The 22,992-nt window shown below is 31.5% G+C and overlaps 1 protein-coding gene across 1 annotated transcript in view; it reads left to right on the forward strand.

Moving 5' to 3' along the window:
- Positions 1–22,992, forward strand: part of LOC129944126 (dynein axonemal heavy chain 10) — a 142,765-nt gene that overhangs the window by 9,349 nt on the left and 110,424 nt on the right. The window contains 8 exon segments of the mRNA XM_056053321.1: positions 5,245–5,368; positions 5,431–5,537; positions 11,106–11,281; positions 11,350–11,477; positions 14,809–15,191; positions 21,967–22,078; positions 22,133–22,260; positions 22,329–22,519. Of these exon segments, the coding sequence (XP_055909296.1) occupies positions 5,245–5,368; positions 5,431–5,537; positions 11,106–11,281; positions 11,350–11,477; positions 14,809–15,191; positions 21,967–22,078; positions 22,133–22,260; positions 22,329–22,519 (1,349 nt within the window).

The following is a 22,992-nucleotide window of genomic DNA, read 5'->3' on the forward strand; positions in this document are numbered from 1 at the left end:
TGTTTTGTGAGCTCTTGGAAGACATCGGTGCACTTATTCTTAACGGGAGGAGTTTTGGCGATACTTTTATGGCAACTAGAGGACCCTCAGTTATTGACTACTGCTGCCCTTTATACAGTGCATTGGAAATGATGAAAAGTTTCTCAATTGAAAGTATACCTCTTCGGACCACATGCTGCTAGTTTTAGGTATTAAAGCTCTTGAAGATACGAGTACATACATACGTAAAGTTGCCTCAGTTAATTGTTGCTTCCAAGGCTCAAATATTTTACCAATAGACGCGCTCAATACATGAACAGAATTGATGAAGTTGCTATGCAAAAACTCTTGCCTTTGGATAGTGTTGAATCACGATGCAACTCCATAAAAGAGTGTATCTATGCAGCATACGGGAACCCTATTAATACCAATGTCAAGTTTGAGCGAAAGAAACCCTGGTTTGATAAGGATTATCATAAAGCTCGAAAATCTTCACTTAAGCTACTTAAAATTTACAGAAAATATAATCTCGATGCTAGTAGAAAAAACTATTGTGAAGCAAATAAGAAGTACAAAGCCCTATGTAAAGAAAAACAAAGATAGTACTACCAATGCATTTCCAGCCGACTTGCAAGGATTAACACTGCAAAAGATTGGTAGAAACTGGCCAAAGAGATGCGTATTAATCCTACAAATACTGGAACCCAAATTACAGATTTTGAATTCACATCATATTTCGAAAACTCTCTTAATTAAGATCGATTAAGCAGCGGAGAATATTCATGTGAAACAAATCTAGTTGAAATAACTGAACTTGATCACCCAATTGATTTGAATAATTGAAGTAAAGATTGCGATTGAATCTTCAAAAGAAAAAAAGATCCGGGTAAAGACGGCATCCCATATGAGTTTTATAAAAATGCGAGTAATTCTTTTGTTGGGGAAGTACATACTTTGCTGAAAAGTATCTACGAAACAGAAACAATACCAACATCCTTTAAAAAATCAATTATCTTTCAAATTATCAAACTATTAGACCAAGATACGGGTGGCGTACGAATGGTCGACAAAAAAAATGTCGACTGGCCAACTGAAAACTTTACAGACTCTTAAAATGTCGACTGAAGTTTGATCGACAAAAAAAAAAGTTGCCTGTTTAAATGTCGACTATAAAAAATGTCGACTGAAAAGTTGTCGGTTAAAATGTCGACTGTTGTAAAGAAAAAAAGAAGAAACTCTCTCTTTAATGTGGAAACTCAATTTTATTTTTAATTCAATGATATACTATACACATCGGTTCATAAAAAATTTCACATGCATGCGGCGAATGTAAACATTAACAGTTAACCAAGAGTGACTTGTTGATCGACAGTGACAAAGTGAATGATGTTCACATGCATGCGGCGCCGCTTGCATGTGAACATCATTCACTTTGTCACTGTCGACCTTTTACCAGTCGATATTTTCAAAATCGACATTATAAGAGTCGGCATTTTGTTCGGTCGGTATTGTTATCAATCGACTTTTCGACAATCGACATTATAATGGTCGACTTTTTTAAATCGACATTTTAAAAATCGGCAAATCGTACCCAACCCCCAAGATACAGTAAGCACCGTCTGGGATGGAAGCAGAGCCTTTAATTTCTTTGGAACGAACAAAGGCGTTAAACAAGGTTGCGTTCTGAGCGCTCTGCTTCTTGTCTTGTTCTTAAATGACCTACATTCTGAACTCCACATCGGAATACATGTGGGAAGAATCGGTATAAATGTTCTCTTGTATGCTGATGATATTGTAATTTTTGCTGAGAGTCCAGCTTTACTTCAAACAATTATAAACAAGTTCAGCAGCTATGGCGATAAATGGAACCTTAAAGTTAATATTGAAAAATCTGATATTGTTATTTTTAGAAATGAAGGCCGAAGAGCATTAAGTAAAAAATGGAATTCCAAAGGTGTAGAAATGTAAAAATAACAAACAAGTATAAATATAATATATAATATGTCTTGGTCTGAACATCTGACAAAGAGGCTTGCAACATCAAAAAATGTAATCAACGCAACCTGGTCTCAGTTCCTGAAAAATAAGTTAGTGCCACATTCAGCAAAGTTTAAAGTTCATGACTCCGCCATATCAATTATGTATTACTGTGCTCAAGTTTGGGGGTACAAACAGTACATACAATGTGAAAAGCTTCAAAAGTTTAAAAAAGATGTCAAAAGATGTTTCAACCTACCAGATAATACACCAAACTACGTTATTAACATCGAAACCGGTCTTCCAAATGCGTTTCTTACTAGCATTGAAATACACTTGAAATATTTGCGAAAAGTTTTCAGTTTACCCAGCTCTAGATTAGCACGCATACTTTCATCCGCAGTACATCGCAAATATATTTATTGGGCCCAGGAATGGTAGGGCCTTTTTTACGCGACTTGCATCGTTGTCAACTATGAATCAACTAATTTTGATTGGAAACATGCCCACAACATGCCTTTGATTAAACTGCGAGAACAACAGTGGAAAGTTTCTACCGAACGTGCTTTACAATCACAATTTCACGACGAATATAGCAATGTATCATACACAGAGGTACCCAACTATCTTAATGACGAGAAATGATAAGTATGATCTTAAAAACGAGGTGTGGACAGTGTTGGATTTACGCCTAGGCCCGTGAGGCCCAGGCCTAGGGCGGCTTAATTTGAGGGGCGGCAAAATTTTTGAAATGCCAAAATTTTAGAGGCGAAAAACAGTAAAGAGACAATGTTAATAGAATATACATATTATAATTCAATTCATTAAGAATCTCAAGCTGATTTATCATCCGTTGTTCAGATCTATAACTCTCTGGCTCTATTTCTTCAAGACGTGAGAGACAGACAATTTTCTGATTATGAAGAAAAAGCCAAAACACTATCTGGAGTTCACGATTATTATCGTTATGATACTCATCGCAAAAAAACCAGAAGTATTCAGCCAGATGAGTCACGGGTAAATGAAAGAACACCTTTTTCTGGACAAGAAAATTTTCGCACAAATGTTTATTACCCTTTTCTAGACACTCTGAGTGTACAATTGGCCGGGCGTAAAAGTGCATATGAAAAGCTTTGCGAACATTTTAATTTTTTTGATGATTTATCCGAAATAGATACAAGCGAATTGAAAAATCTTGCCAATAAACTAGTCAGTAAGTATCCTGACTATTTGGAAGAGACGTTAGGCAATGAATGTATACATTTACATTTTCAACTGAAAGATTCCTTAGCAAATACGGAAGATATACGCTCGGCACAAAAAATATGCAATGTGATGCATTCACGGAGTCTTCGAGATGTTTATCCGAATGTGGACATTGCTCTCCGTATTGTTTTGAGTATTCCGGCTACAAATTGTTCAGGAGAAAGATCTTTTCCCACTCTGAAACGCGTAAAAACCTATTTACGCGCAAGCATGGGCCAAGATAGAGATAATGCTCTTGCATTAATGTCAATTGAAGCTCAACTAGCCCAAGAAATTAATTATGACGATATAATCGACGTTTTTGCGTGGACCAAAGCCAGGAAAAATAATTTTTAAAATTAATTAATATTGAAAAAAATATTTATGATTTCTCTGTTTAAAGTTTATAACTTATTTATCTGTCATATTTATTATTTATATTTAAAAAAATATGGTTCAATAAATAAAGTTATTTTAAAATAAAAATATTGGATCAAAATTAATGAAATTCAATTTGTCAAAAAGGGCGGCGCATCGAACGGGGCCTAGGGCGGCAGCAAGCTGAAATCCGTCACTGGGTGTGGATTACTTTACTTGAATGCTAGGGCATTTCAGCATGACACTGTTGGCTTATGCACAATGTGTACCTAATCTTGATGCAGCTGAGAACATCTACCACTTCGTCAGCATCTGTCCTATTTTCAATTCGTATCTGAGATTATTTTTCTATGAGCTGAAACAATAAATGGCACCGATTTTTTTCAAATACTAAATGGCAAATTTAAGCAAAAATATAAATAGTAAAACTTTAACCTGACAGACAACTTTAACAAACTATTGTCCTAACTAATTTTGAATACCAGCATTATCTTGTTTTTATAACCACTTTTTTAAGAAAATAAAATTTATTTATCTATCTATCTATTGCTTCCACCCCAAAGACCTGCATTAGGTACACAATACATTTCTCTGATCATTTTTGTTAGACTATAATTCAATCATAGAGTTTTTTTCATCAACCCATTTCTCAAATGTAGCGTACAGAAATACACAAGAGAGTTTTCCATTGATATTCATAATAGAAAATTTATCCAATGTTCTTTTTTTCTGTATGGAGAAGATTGCAGAACGTTTAAAAGATTTCGGTACCACAGAGTTCGAATAAATATAGTCATAAAATGTGATGCATTTTCAAAAACTCGTACAGGATACCATCTTCTATGGGTGCCTTTCCTTTTTTTTCTCGAAGTAGGGCTAGAAAGTAAAGTGAAAGGTGTTCGGCAGGAATGCTTGTTTCTATTTTAAATCCACACACATTTTTCTCTTTTGTTACTTTCCAGAATTCTTTTGATTTTTCCCAGTTGATTTTCTTCTCATAATGCATACTTTTGTAAGATGTGCTGCCCTCAGTGTACCAATTTCTTAAAATTTCAGAATATGTTTCTCTTTAAGCGTGTAATAGAGCAAAAGGTTTCTTGCGGATGTTCGAAAATTCGGAGTTAAACCACAATTGTAAAATTTGACTGTAGTTCCCATTCTTCCAATGCACGATATTAGTTGCCACAATTATTCTTTTACCGATTTTGTGTCCAACACTATACTTGAAAAAAGTTATCTATAGCTTACTGGTAAGAGCTTTTTTCATGTATTTTCGAGTTTATTTTTGGTAGCAAATGTAGGCTATTTTCCATAACATTATTGACCTATTCCACAACTACGTATATGCAAATGATCAAAATAAGTTTTCGCTTAAATTGTATAATATATTTTATATATAATGTTATTTGTATACAGCCCAAAATGAAATTCAAATTTGTTTGTATGTAATAACTCAAAAAATGTGTCGCTATATCCCGTACTAATTTTCAAATTATTATGAGATTAAGATTTTTTTTTTTTTTAATTTTGAAAAGAAAATATTTAAGTCTATTTCAATTTTTACTTGAAACCAAAAATTTTACATTTTACGTTTTTAGATTTCAATATTTTTATAAGATTGAAAAGCCAGAACAGTCAAATTGAATTTGTTTGTATTTTTTCTAGAAAATAATTCAAAGTTTCGTAAAAACGCCTATACTACACTGTCACTTTGGAAGCATCAATGCTACTCATTTAGATACCTCCATGAAGTATATTTATATAATACGGAACTGTATAGATCCAATTAGTAAATTCAAATTAAGTATATTATCGATGGAGCAATAATTAAAAAAAGAAAATATTTTACAGATAAATATGACGACCGTGAAGATTGCTTTATGAACATGCCACAACACTTTTATTGTGGATCATTGAAGGGAAGCTTAATTGAAAACTTAAAAATGGATTTGGATAAGGTATATATTTTGATTTAAAAACTCTTACAATGATATTGTATTAACACAATAATTTTCTGCATTATAAATAAGTAAACAAATTGTTAAAATCTCTAAAGTGTTCACTATAAAAAAAAACTATTAATAATTGTTTCTCTTCTCCTTCGTCCTATTAAGCATTATCTGCTCTAAAAGAAACATTTTAACATAATTTTCTCGTGTTTTATATTATTAATTATAATTGGAAATTCTATGAGTTAAGCAAAACCACTCAGACAAAGAGCAATCACTTCTTAAATTAAATATTTTAACCTTAAGAGCTATTCGATTTCCAGTTTTGTTATGCTACGTCCTTAGAGATATTCAGAAGGCACCATTTAGACAATTTTAATTTTTTAGCCGGATTTTCTATTGGGTTTATATAAATTATAAATTTAGTCAAGATGAATCTTCAAAACCATTAGCCAAATCGAGTTTAAGGAACGTATTATTTTTAAAGCTATTGAATGTGGTCGTGAATATATAAACATCTTACAAAATTTTGTTTTTAAAATTAGGTAATGTAAAAAGAAGATACAAAATTTTAAAAAATAAAAAAAAGATACACAATTGTGTAAAAAGAATATGAGAATAACCTAGCTCGTCTGGACTTCCTTTTGGCTATTGCCTTTATCTTCTTTATTAGCTTCATAGTTGGACACATTTATCACTGCTTACTATTCTACTAAACTTAGCTAATTAAATCTAGTACCGTATATATCTTTAACAACATATCGGTCAAAACGAAGGACCTTTAATATCGTGTATGGGGCCTTGTATTTATTTTCGACTTTTCGTGATCGTCTGTGTCCGGAATAGCACTTTCGATCAATACCAGATCTTCTTTTTCATATGCATGCGAATTTCTATATTTATCATCAAAATGAAGATTCCATTTCTGTCGCGCTTCTTCTCATCTAACAACAATTGCAGTTTTCTGGAATCTATTGTTGTCGTATAGTGGAAATAACTTATTACCGCCGATATGTATCAATTAAAAATCATAATCACAAGTTCAAGGGGAGAGAACTTTTAAGAGTAAACGCAGATCGGTGTTTTGAATTTTTCACCAAAATATTCATCACGAAAACTTAAAATGACAATCAATTTATGTTTTTCGCCAGCCGAGAGATGATCAACAATATGGATTTAATTAACCACCGTAGATGAAATATCTGTGCGAAACATTTAAGTGGGTTGGAAGTTTCACCAAAAGATCATTATAAGAAATAAAAAACAGTCTCGCAGTTAGTCTTTGCAATGTATCAAAGCGTTAATAAAATATATAAGATAATATAATAATTTTATATACATAATGTAAGATAACCACAAATATAAGATAAATTAAGTTTAAGGTCAACACTTTTTTTTGTAAAAAATGTTGACATGTTTTCTTGATATCGAGTTTGAAAGAATTGTTTTTAACAATCTAAAAAAATGACATTTTTGATCATCAAATATTATTATATACATATAAGAGCTTGTGCAGAAAAAAATAATCGAAATCGGTTCATGATTAAAACAAAATAACGGGGGTACTCTTTAGGAGCAATACAAAATTTATTTTTTTATTGAAAGAATCCAAAACAAAAAAAGAGGCCGTCTTTCGATTTGTTTTGCTTAAAAGTTTGTAGGTAGGGTTAAAAAAGTTGTTAGTTGAATTATTCTTACAAATTTAAAAATTACCAACAACATTTTTCATGTAAATAAATAGTTTAGTTTGAAAATCTAGTTTTGGTAAATGGATTTTTAGTGGAAAACAATTTTTTACCAATATTAGTACCATCTCTTAAATTTTTACAAATTGGATGAATGAAATTAATTTGAGATATATCAAAAACCAAATATCAATTCTTACCGAATTTGCGTACTATTTTTGCATTGATTTTATTTTTTATGAAGAAACGAACTGTTGGATTTTTATAAAAAAAACTACTTAATACCGAAAACAATATTTCTGTAAAATAAAAAGAGTTTTAAGACAATACTTTAAATTGTAAAAGCTTTTTGAGTCGTAAGGAAATTTTTACCAAGTTTTAGTATTGTTTTTTTTGTTAGGTTTTTATTTTTTTGTAAAGAAACGATCAATTCAATTTTTCTCAAAATTTTCCGAATGTTGAAAACAATATTTCTTGTAAGTTAAAATTAGCTGAAAGCCATGATCTCAAAGTTTTGAAAAGATATTTGAGTCGAAAACCAATTTCTACCAACTTTTATTAATTTTTTGTAAAAAATTGTCAATTCCATTTTTCTCAAAACTTATCTGAATGTTGAAAACAATATTTCTTATAGGATTAAATTAGTTGAAAGCCTTTATTTTAAATTTTTGGAAAAATATTTGAGTCGAAAATCAATTGCTACAATTAAATTAAAAATTCTTAATTTTATTTTTTAGGTTTTCAATTTTGTGTAAAAAAGCGGTCAATTCGATTTTTTTAAATTTTACTGAATGTTGTCAACAATAATTTTTAAAAGATAAAATTAGTTCAAAACCAATATCTCAAAGTTATGAAAATATATTTGAGTCGAAAATCAATTTTTACCAACTTTTGTTTAGTTTTTTTAGGTTTTTAAATTTTTTGCACAAAAAATGTCAATTCGATTTTTTCTTTTAAATTTTACTGAATGTCGACAACAATATGTTTTAAAAGATAAAAGTAGTTTAAGGCCAATATTTCAAAGTTTTGAAAAGATATTTGAGTCGAAAATCAATTTTTGCCAACTTGTATGCATTTTTTTTAGGTTTTTATTTGTTGTAAAAAAACTGTCAATCAATTTTGAAAACAATATTTCTTATAAGATAAGTTTGAAGCCTTAATCTCAAATTTTTGAAAAGATGTTTGAGTCGAAATTCAGTTTTTACCAATTTTAATTAATGTTTTTTTAGGTTCTTTATTTTTTATAAAAAAAACTTTCAAATGATTTTTTTATCATAAGTCAAAAACATTATTCTTCGTTGCACAAAATTGTTTTGTAGATGAAATCATATTTTAGTCGTAAAATTTTCGATGTGAACATTTTTTGTCTCAGTTTTTTTTTTTGATTTATAGAAAAAACCGTTAGTTGGAGTTTTTTTTCCAAAAATATACTTGTTTTGTATCACGTTACAATATATTATATACAATTTAATTTAAGTCTCTAGTGTTTTTGGTTCGTTAGATATTTAGGGTTAACCAAAATGTTCACCTTTTTTTTAAACTGCTATGTCAAAAAAAACACCCACGCAATTTTCTTGAGAGCCCTTTCTACATCTTTCTGCCTTATTATCTGTATAACAAAATTTATTTGAATTCGATATCTCTTATAGTTCTTGTGCTATGGACGACGCGAACGTACAGACGTACGGACATACGAACTTACGTACACACGCACGCACAGATATCTTTCTAAAAATCTTTTATTTCGACTCTAGGGACCTTGAAACGTCGAAAAATGTCAACATTTTCAAATCGACAAAATCGGACCCATTACAATGTTAGATAAAATGTCTTAAAAATCTATCGTTTGAGTTTACTCGAAGTGTCGGTTTTGAACAAAACATTCATATGATGCATACTATTATTTTTGATCTTAAAAAAATGAAAAAACTAGTTACGCGAAATTGCTTGTAACCTAGAATTCCAAGTTTGAACTCAATCAACCCAATGGTTTAGGCTGTAGAGGCGTCGACAAATAGAAAATACGGAATCGTGGGACTAACTTTTTCGGTTTTCTACCATCCTAAAGTCCTGTTGGATTAAAATCTCAAGTTCGATTTTTTTTTATGATTGCAGAACTTGCCATATACATAAGTATGTATGTAGTTAAAATATATGTGTCGAAAGTAAAAACGTCATTTTCCACAGTGTACAATTATTTTGAAGGTAAAACCATTTATTGTTCATAAAGTAGGAGCAACATTCTTTTTTCAATTTTGTTTATGTATGTAATACAATTCTCATTAATTGACTCTCTGTCCCTTCCTAAGATATTTTCTCTAAAAAACTATTAAGCTAATTGTTTTTATAATTAGTTCAATTTTAATAAATAAATTAGGTGGCGTTGAGAAAAATGTCACTAGAACCTAGAGTGACTCGAACATTTTTGTGTACTAGTACTGTTGTCAGGGAAAAATGGGCTACAGTTTTAAACCGAATCCGAACGATTGATTGAGAACGTACTTTTCATGACGAGAATTACTCTTGGAGGATTTGTCAAAGATTTGTGAAAAGGAAACTTTGGATGGCACATGAAAGGATTGAACCTAGGATCTCTGGCATAACAGTCTTACGTACTAACCTCACGCCACGGGTAGTATGAAATTGAAATACTTTGCTTAAAAATTATGAATTGAAACTAATGCAACGCTAAATAGTACTTTTTTTAAGAAACACATTCCAACCTTTGTGTTGTATCTAGGGCGGTTTCAAGAATGGCAACTATACTTCGTCGATACTAATCACACGTGCAGTAGTTCAAGTTCTATAAGATCTCAATACATATTTACAAATCCGATAGCCCGGGTTGTATCCCCACTATTTTTCTTGGCAAAACCACTACGTAAGCTGTGTCTGCATCTTCTCATCCAATAAATTGTTTCGCTGACAATAGTACCCTTTGCTTTGCATATTCCTTTTCAGACACATCCCTCTTCTTCGGATCTAGAACTGCAATGACAATATATGTTATTAAATTCCAACCTAAACAGCATTGTACAATGTTAAATATAATACTATGTGGAATTTATCCCCTTACCATATTCATAGCCAAAAATGCCGCAAGTTGTTTGGTTTTTCTAAGGCGATGCAACAATTTGTTCTCCCCCTCTGATCTGGCTGTTATCTAGAAAATTTATATAAGTCCAAAGCTTTAGTATAATTCCCCTATCTGGGCTGGTGCTCCTGCAATCAACGTAAGCCTTTTGGACATTATTGAACGTAGAGCATTTAAATTGATTGGTGATAATACGATTATAGGATCATTTACGTCGCTCGAACATAGTCGAAAAGTTTCTTTCCTCATCCTCTTTTACCATCATTTTAACAGTTTATGCTCTAGAGAAAAAGCCAGATGCATTCCTCCCCTATTGAAATGTTCATCAATATATACTCGAGCCCAACTCTGGTAGTACTGTCTTTCCCAGCCATTGCAATATTCAGAAATTCAAAACCAATGTTCGCCTACATCTCCTTTTAACCCCTTTCTTTCTTTCCAAATACTCACTGTGTTTTTACATTATAAGGGTAGTAATATCCGCTTGAGTGAAACTGAACATCTCGATATGTGCATCATCAAGCACCTCTTGAAGAGCGATCACATCACAATTCATCTTAATTGCACAGTGCTAAACTGCCGTTTTTCTACATTAGGCCTTATTCATTACGTCAAATAGAATTAAAACCGAATCAGGCCCTATACTACATTCAAAATTACCCGGTAAACGATTACGTATTTTTTTAAAAGTTGTTTAATTGATAATTTGGCCTGACAAAAAATATCATTTGCAAACTGTTAGTAGTTGATCATTTTAAAAACATAGATATATTTTGTATTATATTATTATTTTTGCAGGTTTACGACAAAGTCATTAAATATCATTTTCAAGAACCTGTGACGGTAACGTCAAGCCAACCATTATCGATGGTTACGCAAGATGATACATACACTAATAAAACCAAAACCATGGGACTGTTAGATTTAGCAAAGCCATCTGAGTTAAGAGCATTAGCTGTAATGAAACAACGAAAGTAAGGTTTTTGAAATATGAATATATACATGTGTGTACTGGAAAAGACTTATCCTTAAATTTAATTAGGAAAATTGAAAAGCTTAAAAAAAATCAGGAAGTATTGAAGGAAAATGAGGAAAAAAACGATGACGAAGAAGAAAATATAGAAGATAACACTACTGCAGTTGAATCAGAAAGGTCATCGGAAATCTCAGGTAATCTTAAATTATTTTTTTCTTTTTAAATTATGAAGTGTGCTTTATTAATACCATTTAATTGTATTACTTTTTAATGTATGAAAAGAAAATTTTGGATTGAAAATTTGATTGATCTTAATTGTTGGTATTAATTTTGTATGTCTGTTGAATTTCAAATTGCTAGTGCATCGTTTAGGGGTTAATCAATCCGGCTAAAAAGTTTACATTTAATAGATGCTTTTAATGCTTATCTAAAATAATTTACCTGATTTTCATAAGGGTAAATAAATAAAATTTGGTTGATATACTGAAAACCACTAATTGTACTATTGGATTACTTCATTTCGTTACTACATTACAAGTAAAAAAAATCTAGAATGTGAAAGGCTAACCCAAAATACAATCGAATTTTCAATGAGTCTAACCACTATTGCCTCGAAAATCTACCTCTTCTATCAAACTTTTATCCAACACTCAAACCTCTTGTGCCAAAATTGCCGGAGTTGGTAGTACAAATACCCCACCACTATCTAACAAAGTGTATCAACAACTCCTTCATTTGCATATGGTTAGGTTAGGTCGAAGTGGCTATCCAATATGGAAACGGACAAACTTAGGCCAGTTTAATGGCCCATTGTGATACCACATGAATCTTGAGGCTTCCTCCTAAGCTCAATTTAACCAGTTTGAGTCCCTTACGAAACGTGAGAGACTGATAATGCTGATATGATTTAGATCGTTAAAGAAGAATTCTCCTAGGTAATTATCGAGCCTATATGCGATCTGCTTAGAGATAGCAAGCACCTTGAATGTTTTAAATCCAGTGTTGGCCAGATGTTTTTTGTGACCTGGCACGTGGTGATGTTGTTCCCCCTGGTGCCTCCCCTCCTTTTTATATTTTTGCCCCTGTATCCAAAAAGTCCGTTAAACAAAAGTCCCCATAAATTACGATTTAAAAGTATATCTTTAACCGACTTTCTAACTGGACTGAACATTCCTTAAATTTCAATCACTTTGTTCTAATCGCCGCCAATTACCGATACAAACCACTAATTGTACTATTGGATTACTTCATTTCGTTACTACATTACAAGTAAAAAAAATCTAGAATGTGAAAGGCTAACCCAAAATACAATCGAATTTTCAATGAGTCTAACCACTATTGCCTCGAAAATCTACCTCTTCTATCAAACTTTTATCCAACACTCAAACCTCTTGTGCCAAAATTGCCGGAGTTGGTAGTACAAATACCCCACCACTATCTAACAAAGTGTATCAACAACTCCTTCATTTGCATATGGTTAGGTTAGGTCGAAGTGGCTATCCAATATGGAAACGGACAAACTTAGGCCAGTTTAATGGCCCATTGTGATACCACATGAATCTTGAGGCTTCCTCCTAAGCTCAATTTAACCAGTTTGAGTCCCTTACGAAACGTGAGAGACTGATAATGCTGATATGATTTAGATCGTTAAAGAAGAATTCTCCTAGGTAATTATCGAGCCTATATGCGATCTGCTTAGAGATAGCAAGCACCTTGAATGTTTTAAATCCAGTGTTGGCCAGATGTTTTTTGTGACCTGGCACGTGGTGATGTTGTTCCCCCTGGTGCCTCCCCTCCTTTTTATATTTTTGCCCCTGTATCCAAAAAGTCCGTTAAACAAAAGTCCCCATAAATTACGATTTAAAAGTATATCTTTAACCGACTTTCTAACTGGACTGAACATTCCTTAAATTTCAATCACTTTGTTCTAATCGCCGCCAATTACCGATACATCTTGAAAAAGTTTCTGCAAAAAAAGTTTTTGGAGTTATTTTTGACCATAAATTAAACTTTAAAAAAAAATATCGAATACTTAGTTAATAAAGGGAATTCCACGCTTGGTTTTATTTATCAAAACTCCGTATGCGATGTTGTTATGTAAGGTCAGTCCAATAATACAGCCGCATCATTTGGAATCCTATTTATAATTTCTTTAACCGTAGAATAGAAGCAATTAAAAATTGATTCTTAAAAAATTAGGAACGTAGAACATTATTGGTATTCAGTCACTGGAGAACCGAAGAAAGATGTATGCTATAACTTTTATTCATGACATCTTATCTTACTACATAGAATGTCCTATTTTATAAGTTCGAGAAATCGTTTCTTGTTTCGCGAAAATGCTTTTATGCCTTCAACAAACCATTAACTCGAAGTATTAGAGAAACTTATTACTTATAAAATTATACTGACTTTAATTAATAAAATATTTATTGAAATGCATTCAACTATATGCTCTCTCTCTTTCTTACTCAAGGTGGCGCTACAGTCCAGGGCGGCCCTGGGCTCAACCTAAATGCGTCCCACCTACGTGCGCCACCTGAGTCGCGGTCTTCCTCTTTTGCGCCGTCCCTAGGGATTGGATTCGAAGACCTAAAGTCGTTGGACTTTAATTCTGTTAACTAGGTCAGTGTCGCTGTACAGCCCGTACAGTTCGTCGTCATATCTTCTCCTTCATTCTGCGTCTATGCATACGTGACTAAAAATATCCCGAAGAATTTTTCTCTTGAAGTATCCTAGGATGCTTTCATCTTTCTTTGATAGGGCCCAGGCCTCAGCGCCATGTTCAAAGAAGCAGCGATTTGCAAGAGTTATTCTTCGTTTGATTTCAGCGCTGGTGTCGTTGTCTGAGTGTACAGCGTATCCGAGTAATTGGATGGACCTTTGGTAGATTGTTGACGGTTAAGTGTTGCACAATTCTTTCCAGAACGATATTGAACAAATCGCATGACATTGCATCACCTTGTCTAAAACCTTTTTTGACATCAAATGCATCGGTAAGATTTTTTCCGACCTTGATAGAACAGCGTGCATATAAGTTAATAATATATTTCAAACATTCCCATATCTCCACTTGCACCTCTTATTATCCCACGTTCTCCCACATTCGTTATCTCTACTTGTACCTCATATTTTCCCACGTTCTCGCACCTTACTTATTTTCCACTTCCTGCACGCGAGTGTCATATTGTAATAATTTTAATGTAATTTAAGAAAAGCTTGCAAATGCAAAAGCAAAATGTTTTAATCGCTTTGCAAGCGAAAATAGAATTAAGTAAAAATATATTAAATAAAGTCAGTTTAAAAACAGAACTCAAAGACTAAAGGTCTTTTATTTACTGGCACCAACCGTGGGGCGCCAGTAAATAAAAGACCTGTTTCCAATTTGATTTTAATACTTATATATATAAAATAATATTTTAAAATAAAACTTGTACTATTAATTTGAGTATTTTGTTAACTTTAATTGATGTTAATAAGTTAAAAAATATGCTAACATTATTTAATTTTTTTTATTATTTACAGGGCCAGTTGTCGAAAAATTGTCAATCTCTGAACGTTGGGAAAATCTTCTTGCTATTACACATACGAAAGCTTTCGAACATCACAAAGAGAAGAAAAGTGCGCACAAAAGAAAGTCCTTATATATTTCTAATCTGCTCAATTGGGTGCATGAATTGTTTTCGGAAGTGAACTGGACTATCGACCACATTGTTTGGTCTTTCGATCTCCCAACAGCTTACAATGCACCTGGACAAGAAGACATCGAATTCGAGGAATCAAAAAAGAAAATTACAGTAGATACACAGAATGTGCTGTTAAGTTCATTAACTCAAAATCAGCTGGAAGATATAGTACATGGTTGGATGTATCATGTTAAAAAACAGCTTAAGGAGCTTAAGGAAAAGGTAAAATATTCTTTAACCGATAAACTTTCAAAACAACAGCTAAATAATATGAAAATAGCTCTCAAACAAGTAGGTATAGTATTTGAAGGAAACTCGATATTGAATTTATATTAATAATTTGACTAACCACATACCATCCCACATCATTTATATTGTTCTTAAGTATTTATAAATCGTGAAATCAATACAACTTCAATTGCCAACTTTAATGCTAAGAATTACAGACTCTAAAGCTTTCCATAGACACCATACTTGTGGTCCCACTTGTGTCAGTGTGCAGAAATGTGTGTCTAGCCTGGAGCAGACACCGATTTTCACACACTTAACATAAAGATGAGTTTTTGAGCTCCGCTTAAAAAGGTTAAAATTCTGGAGGCTTTCAAAATTTAAATAACATAACGTGTAATCTTAACGTTACATTTCCATATATCAAGGACTAAAGTTATTTTAAAACACTTTTGTTTAGCAAGGTATAAATAAATAAACTGGGTAGCGCAACAGTCCGTTGAGAACTAGAGCCTATACTACAACTTTCAACCATTCATGTGTGCGAGTACTGTTGTCAGAGATGTAAGGGACCTACAGTTTTAAGCCGAATCCGAACGGCAAATTTAAGAAAGCACTTTTTCATTTCAAGAATAACTCTTTGAGAATTTGTCAATTCCTCGAAAGAGGCAGTATCCGTGAAAAAAAATGTCATAGGCAGGGATCGAACCGAACACCTCTGGCATGACAGTTCGACGCACTAACCATCATGCCACGGTTAAATGAAAGTCATGAAAAATTGCTAACCACACGCAAAATAAAAAGCTTACAACACGTCAAGTACGAATGATATCGGGGGAAGCCATATAAAAAAGTTGTTTCCTTCACAAATTAAAGCTAAACTTGTCTTGCCTATTTCAATCCGACACGTTAGACAAATTTTAAAAGCCAACTTCAACCTTGTTTACAAAAAAAAGATCTAAGAAGCCACCCTAAGATGTAGCCCTTAAATCGTCAAGGCTATACTTTGCTGAAAGTCACATAAGCTGGACCCAAGAGTAGGTAAAAGTTCTGTTTAGTGATGAAAAAATTCAATTGGTGCAAATGGATTTCAGTCATATTGGCATGACAAACGTCTTCAAACAGAATTAAGAATGAGTCTCAACTTAGGCGTAGGCAGCGTAATGGTTTGGGAAGATTTCCTTCAAATAGAAAAACTGAAATTGCATTCGTGCCTGGAAAGATTAACTAGAAGAAGTTATGATTGAAAAAGCAGAAGACTTATGCAGAGCTGACTTCATATTTCAGCCTTCTCTCGAAGGATGAGAGACTGGTTTGAGAGAAAAAAATAACATTTCTTGATTCGCGGTCTCGAAGTCCTAATTTAAATCCTATAGAGAATCTTTCGGGAACGGGCGCCAATTAAACAACGTTCAAGATCTTCGTGATGCAATAATTGAATAATGGACTGAAGTTACAATAGCAGAACTGGAAACGCTTGTGGAATCCTTGCCAAGACGAATGATATCGGTCATAAGAACAAGTGGTAACTCTACAAAATATTGATTTAGTCAATAATAATTTTATGATCACCAGTTAACCGTTGTTTTTAATAAAAACATTACTGTTTTTATGGTAATTTCCTCCTTTTATTTGAGTATTTTTTGTTTTTTGTTAATAACTTGTATTTCATTTTTTTTAAATTCAAAGAAATTATATTATTTTTAACAACGTTGATTACATTTTATTATAAATATGTGTTTTTATGGGAATTTCCTCTAATGTAGATATGAAACATATACTTTTTTTTTCAATTTTTTGGGACATTTGCAGCTGTCGGCAGCAAATTAGAAACGCACATTTGTTCACTTAGTTTCCATTTGTTTTTCCTAGTACTACGTTCGTACAGTGCTTTCAAATACCTAAGCATTCTAAAGGAAAAACTTGTAAGTTAGCCTGTTGATAATTTACATTCATATGGTAGTTCTTACAAATAAAAGACCCAAAAAACACCGTTGGAATCCCACAACGAAAATGTAGGGGCGAATATATAATAATTTTCGAATGGTATAGGCAAGTACGGACTTTAAAACAATTTAACTTCTTTTATCGGAAGTTAAATGATCTGTTGCATTAAAAAATAAAACCAACTTTGATGTTCTTAATTTAAACATTGAAGCCGCTTGGAAGGCTTTACTCCTCATACACTTCACGCAAATTCTTAAATCCAAGGAGCGACGATGGCACAAAATACTTATACAAAGAGGTTCTACAACAAAGTTATAACGTAATTTTCAAGCAAAGATACCTTAAAATTAGGTAATGTTAGGATACAAATATTCATGTTGTTTTTATAAGATATCAATTACAAAAAGCTTCTTTACGAGATAAAACAGCAATAAAAACAAAAATATTAAGCATACCCTGAAATACTCAAGAACTCAAGAAATATGGCATGACGAACCAACGCACTAACCATCACGGCATTGTCTCCTTCTTTTATGTATAAAGAGTTTCTATTTAAACACGTAGGCTGAGTGTGAGTAAGCCGTCTCATTCGATCCGTAAGATAATGCCATTAAGTTTCCAAAATAGAGCAGTGGAGTCCTAAACTGCGTGTTCGCGTTCGACTCATTCGTCAAAAACAACGAATCGGTAGTAAGCGTACAGCGTGCATTCAGAATTAAGGCTTTTACAAGTAATCGTTCTTCCGTTCAACGCATCGTCAAGCGTGAGTTGAACTTTCATCCTTATAAGTTGATAATACTTTAACAGTTGAAACCCACTGGTTATTACCAACGTTCAGAATTTGCATTAGAAATCCTCTCGTTATTTAAAGTGGATGACAATATGCTGGGATGAAGCGCATTTTCACCTCTTTGGTTTGGCAAATAAGCAAAATTGTTACTTGCGATATATAGGAACTATATGGCAAGTTTTGCATTCGTGCAAAATTTCGAACTCGAGATTTTAATCAAACATGATATTACAATGGTAGAGAAGTCGAAAAAAGTGGGTCCCGCGATTCCGTCCGGTATGTTTTGTCTGTCTGTCCGCGCTCCTACAGCCTAAACCATTGGGTCGATTGAGTTCAAATTTGGAAGTTAAGCTTTTGAGCAGATTCGCGTTAGGCAGTTTTTTAATTTTTTTTTAAGATCAAAACTAACAGTGGCCCCCATACAATTTTTTTGGTCAAAAAACGAAAATTCGAATTTTCTCAAAAACAGACCGATAGTTTTTTTTTAATTTTCTTTAAAATTTATTTTTTAGCTTGAATTCTTTCAATAAGAATAAAATATTTTTGTATTGCTCAGGAAAGGTACCGCTCATAGAACCGTTATTTTGTTTTTTAATTTTCTCAGCAACTTATGAACTGATTTCAATAATTTTTTTTGTGAATAAGCTCTTATATTGCCTTAACAATATCTGATTAACAAAAGTGCAATTTTGTATTGTTTGGATTTTTAAAAAAATATTGGATTTTTTTTTTTCAAAATTCTATATCTCAAAAACGGTTCAACATTTTTTACGAAATTCAAATGTAGAGCGTATATTTACAAACACTAAACAACTGCATACCAAAAATATTTTTAGAACAAAATTTAAAACATTTATACATACATATATAAAAAATCAATATAAAAAAAACGCTCTAACGGTTTTCAAAAAAAAAAAAATTATGAAGTGACACGTAAGCAGTAGTTGTAGAAGTTGTACGTAATACCTTTATAGATAGGTATAATGTGTATAGGTTGAAAAAGTGATTCTAATAGAAAATACATATACTCTTTCTGGCCCGTTTCTTTAACTTGTACTAAGTATTTATTCTTCTATATAGGCGAAGGAAAGTAAATCATGTGTGAAACAACCTTATTGGTAAAGAATAATATTTTAAAATCACATATGTATACAAAGGTACCAAGATAATACTTCTTGATAGACACTTTAAAATAGATTGTTGATTAAATATATTATATAAATGTGTACCAAATGCATTAGTTTGGATAAAAGATAGTAATTTAATTACAATTTTGTCAAAATAATGCGCTCTTTCGGGCTTATGCACAGTTAAAATATTTTTGGTATGCAGTTGTTAAGTGATTGTAAATATACGCTCTACATTTGAATTTCGTAAAAAAATGTTGAACCGTTTTTGAGATATAGAATTTTGAAAAAAAAATCAATATTTTTTTAAAAACCCAAACAATACAAAATTGCACTTTTGTTAACCAGATACTGTTAAGGCAATATAAGAGCTTATTCACAAAAAAAATTATTGAAATCAGTTCATAAGTTGCTGAGAAAATTAAAAAAACAAAATAACGGTTCTATGAGCGGTACCTATCCTGAGCAATACAAAAATATTTTTTTCTTATTAAAAGAATTCAAGCTAAAAAATACAATTTTAGAGAAAATTAAAAAAAATCTATCGGTTTGTTTTTGAGAAAATTCGAATTATCGTTTTTTGACCAAAAAAATTGTATGGGGCCACTGTTAGTTTTGATCTTCAAAAAATAAAAAAAAACGTCTAACGCGAATCTGCTCAAAAGCTTAACTTCTAAGTTTGAACTCAATCGACCCAATGGTTTAGGCTGTAGGAGCGTGGACAGACAGGCAAAACAGAGCGGACGGAATCGCGGGACCCACTTTTTTCGACTTCTCTACCATCGTAATATCATGTTTGATTAAAATCTCGAGTTCGAAATTTTGCGCGAATGCAAAACTTGCCATATAATTCCTATATATCGCAAGTAAAAAATTTAAAAATTGTCACTTATTTGTGTATGATAAAATATTAATAAAATAATTGTATGTCTAAGACAACATGAGACAAACCATCTCTTGTGGAGTGATAACATATTTAAGCTACAGCAAAGAGAAATGTAACGAAATACTATCATTAGATTTACTATATTGACTTTTAACCACTTTTAACTACCTAGATACTAAAATAAATTGTACCATTCTGAAGATCGTCAATTTTCGAAATAAGTTCACATGAACCTAGTGTTAGATTTCTTTTTTATATCTAAACTTCTTAAGTTTGCAACTTAAGAACTAAAAAGAGGCTGGGATGCGACACACACTGATAACTTCCCATCCCGTCTGTGATTTGTCTTGCTTAAAAGTTTGTAGGTTTGTGTGTTGGGTTGTTAGTTGAATTATTCTTCAAAATTTTAAAATTACCAACAACATTTTTTATATAAAGAAATAGTTTTGTTAAATAGATTTGTAGTCGAAAGCAAATGTTTACCAATTTAAGTAGTATTTCTAAAATTTTTACAAATTGGATGAATTAAATTAATTTGAGAGATATCAAGAACCGAACATCAACTTTTACCAAATTTGCGTACTACTTCTCGTAGATTTTATTTTTTATGAAAAAACGGACTGTTGGATTTTTATAAAAAAGCTACTCAATATTGAAACAAATATTTTCTGTGAAATAAAAACATTTTGAAGACAACATTTTTAACTTTTGAAAAGCTATTTGAGTCGAAAGTAAATGTTTACCAATTTTTAGTATTGTTTTTTTTTTTTTTTTTTTTATTACGTTATTATTTTTTGTAAAAAAACTGTCAATTAGATTTTTCTTAAAATTTTACTGAATGTTGACAACAATACTTGTTAAAAAGATAAAAGTAGTTTAAAGCCAATATCTCAAAGTTTAAAAAAGATATTTGAGCCAAAATAATTTTTTACCAACTTTTATTAATTTTTTTTTTGTAAAAAAAACTGTTAATTCGGTTTTTCTCAAATTTTTTGAATGTTGAAAACAATATTTTTTATAAGTTAAAATTAGTTCAAAGCCATAATCTCAAATTTTTAAAAAGATATTTGAGTCAAAAATCAATTTGTACGGACTTTTGTTAAATTTTCTTTTAAGTTTTTATTTTTTGCTTTTAAAACTGCCAATTCGATGTTTCTCAAAATATTACTGAATGTTGACAACAATATTTTTTAAAGGATTAAAGTAGTTTAAGGCCAATATCTCTAAGTTTTGAAAAGAAAGTTGGGCCGAAAATCAATTTTTACCAACTTTTATTAATTTTTTTGTTTAGGTTTCTATTTTTTTGTAAAAAAAAATTGTCAATTCCATTTTTCTCATATCATTTTTGTCAACGTCATTTGTCGTTACACAAAATTGTTTTAGAGATAAAATAATTTTGTTATCGTACATTTTTTTCAGTTTTTTTGATTTATAAATAAAAAACGTTATTTGGATTATTTTTAAAAAATATATTTGTTTGGTATTGTGTTACAATATATTATATAAAACTTAATTCAAGTCTCTAGCGTTCATAAGATATTTAAAATGTTCACCTACTACTTGAACTGCTATGGTAAAACAAAACCACCCACGCAATTTTCGTAAGAGCCCTTTCTGCATCTTTTTGCCTTATTATCTGCATATAAAAAATTATTTGAAGTCGATATCTCTTCTGGTTCTGGAGCTATGGACGACGGAAAAAACTTCGCGAACGCACGGACGTACGAACGTACGTACACACGGACGCACAGACATCTTTCTAAAAATCTTTTATTTCGACTCTAGGGACCTTGAAAAGTCGAGGAATGTCAACATTTTCAATTTGACAAATCGGACCCATTACAATAACTTCCTATGGGAAGCTAAAAATATACTGAACCAAAAACTTCACCCTTATAAACTAAACAAGTTTGAATTTTGAAGCAAATACCAAATGATTTAATTTTGAATATATGTTTTTTCTCTTGATCTTTATAGGGTTTATTTGTAATAAATAATATTTATTTTTAATTGATTTAGCAACTTGAAGAATTCACTCCAATGGCCGAATATAAACTTTGGTATCTGAGAGAAATGGAAACTTATTCTATTTTAGAAGAGTTAAAAACTGATTTTGTTTTATCGGTGTTAAGTAAGTATGGAAAGTAGAAGATATTTTTCTTAAAACATTTATATTTTTGTGTAGATATTCTTGAAGCGAATAATTCACCAACTATTAAGATTTGGAAAGAATTCATTGCGGATATGGAAACATATTTTAAGTTAGCAAAAGAAAACTCTGATTACCTTTCAACTATAAAGGATTATCTTGAAGTATGTAATTTTTGTTTTCTTAATATCCTTATACATATGTATATTGATTGATTTTATATTTCTTATAGAAAATTCGTTCCTATAGTAATTTCAAGTTTATGACGCTTCTCCTGCCCGACTTAATGGTGGGACTTAATCATATTTGGACTATGTCAAGTTATTATAGCCTGGATGAAAATATGCAAATACTTTTGAATCAAATCTCAAACGTGTTTACAGAAAAGATTAAAAACATTGTTGCTCTTGATGAATTATTCAAGTAAGTTATTCACTTATGTATCTTAGCTTTAATTATTGTGTTTCAAAAATTATAAAGTGAGTGCTTTTTCTACCATACAAAATAACCATTCAACTTCCTAAGCCATCTGTTCACTTTAAAATAGTTTAAGGGACATTGTAATAAATATAAATGATTTTTTTTTTTTAAGTTTGATTGGTTGAGTATTGTTGTTATTTATTCTATAGCAGGTTCATAGGCCGGATTGTTCGTTATGTTTTAGAATTCGCTGCTGTTCTTACATACGAAGAAAATTAAGTTTTTTTGGTAAAAAACATTTCTTTTGAAAATGAAAAATTAAACAAATTTCAGTAAAACCTGCTATTCTTCAAGAACGTCTTGTGTTTCTTGTCTAAATTCATCAAAAATTCATCAACAATCCAACGTCGATATGATATGTTTTGAAATCCCCAAACAATGTTGATTCAAAAGTAATTCAAGTTTTTGGAATTAAT

Source organism: Eupeodes corollae, chromosome 2 (genome assembly GCF_945859685.1).
Source record: "Eupeodes corollae chromosome 2, idEupCoro1.1, whole genome shotgun sequence".
In the NCBI taxonomy this organism is placed as follows: Eukaryota; Metazoa; Arthropoda; class Insecta; order Diptera; family Syrphidae; genus Eupeodes; species Eupeodes corollae.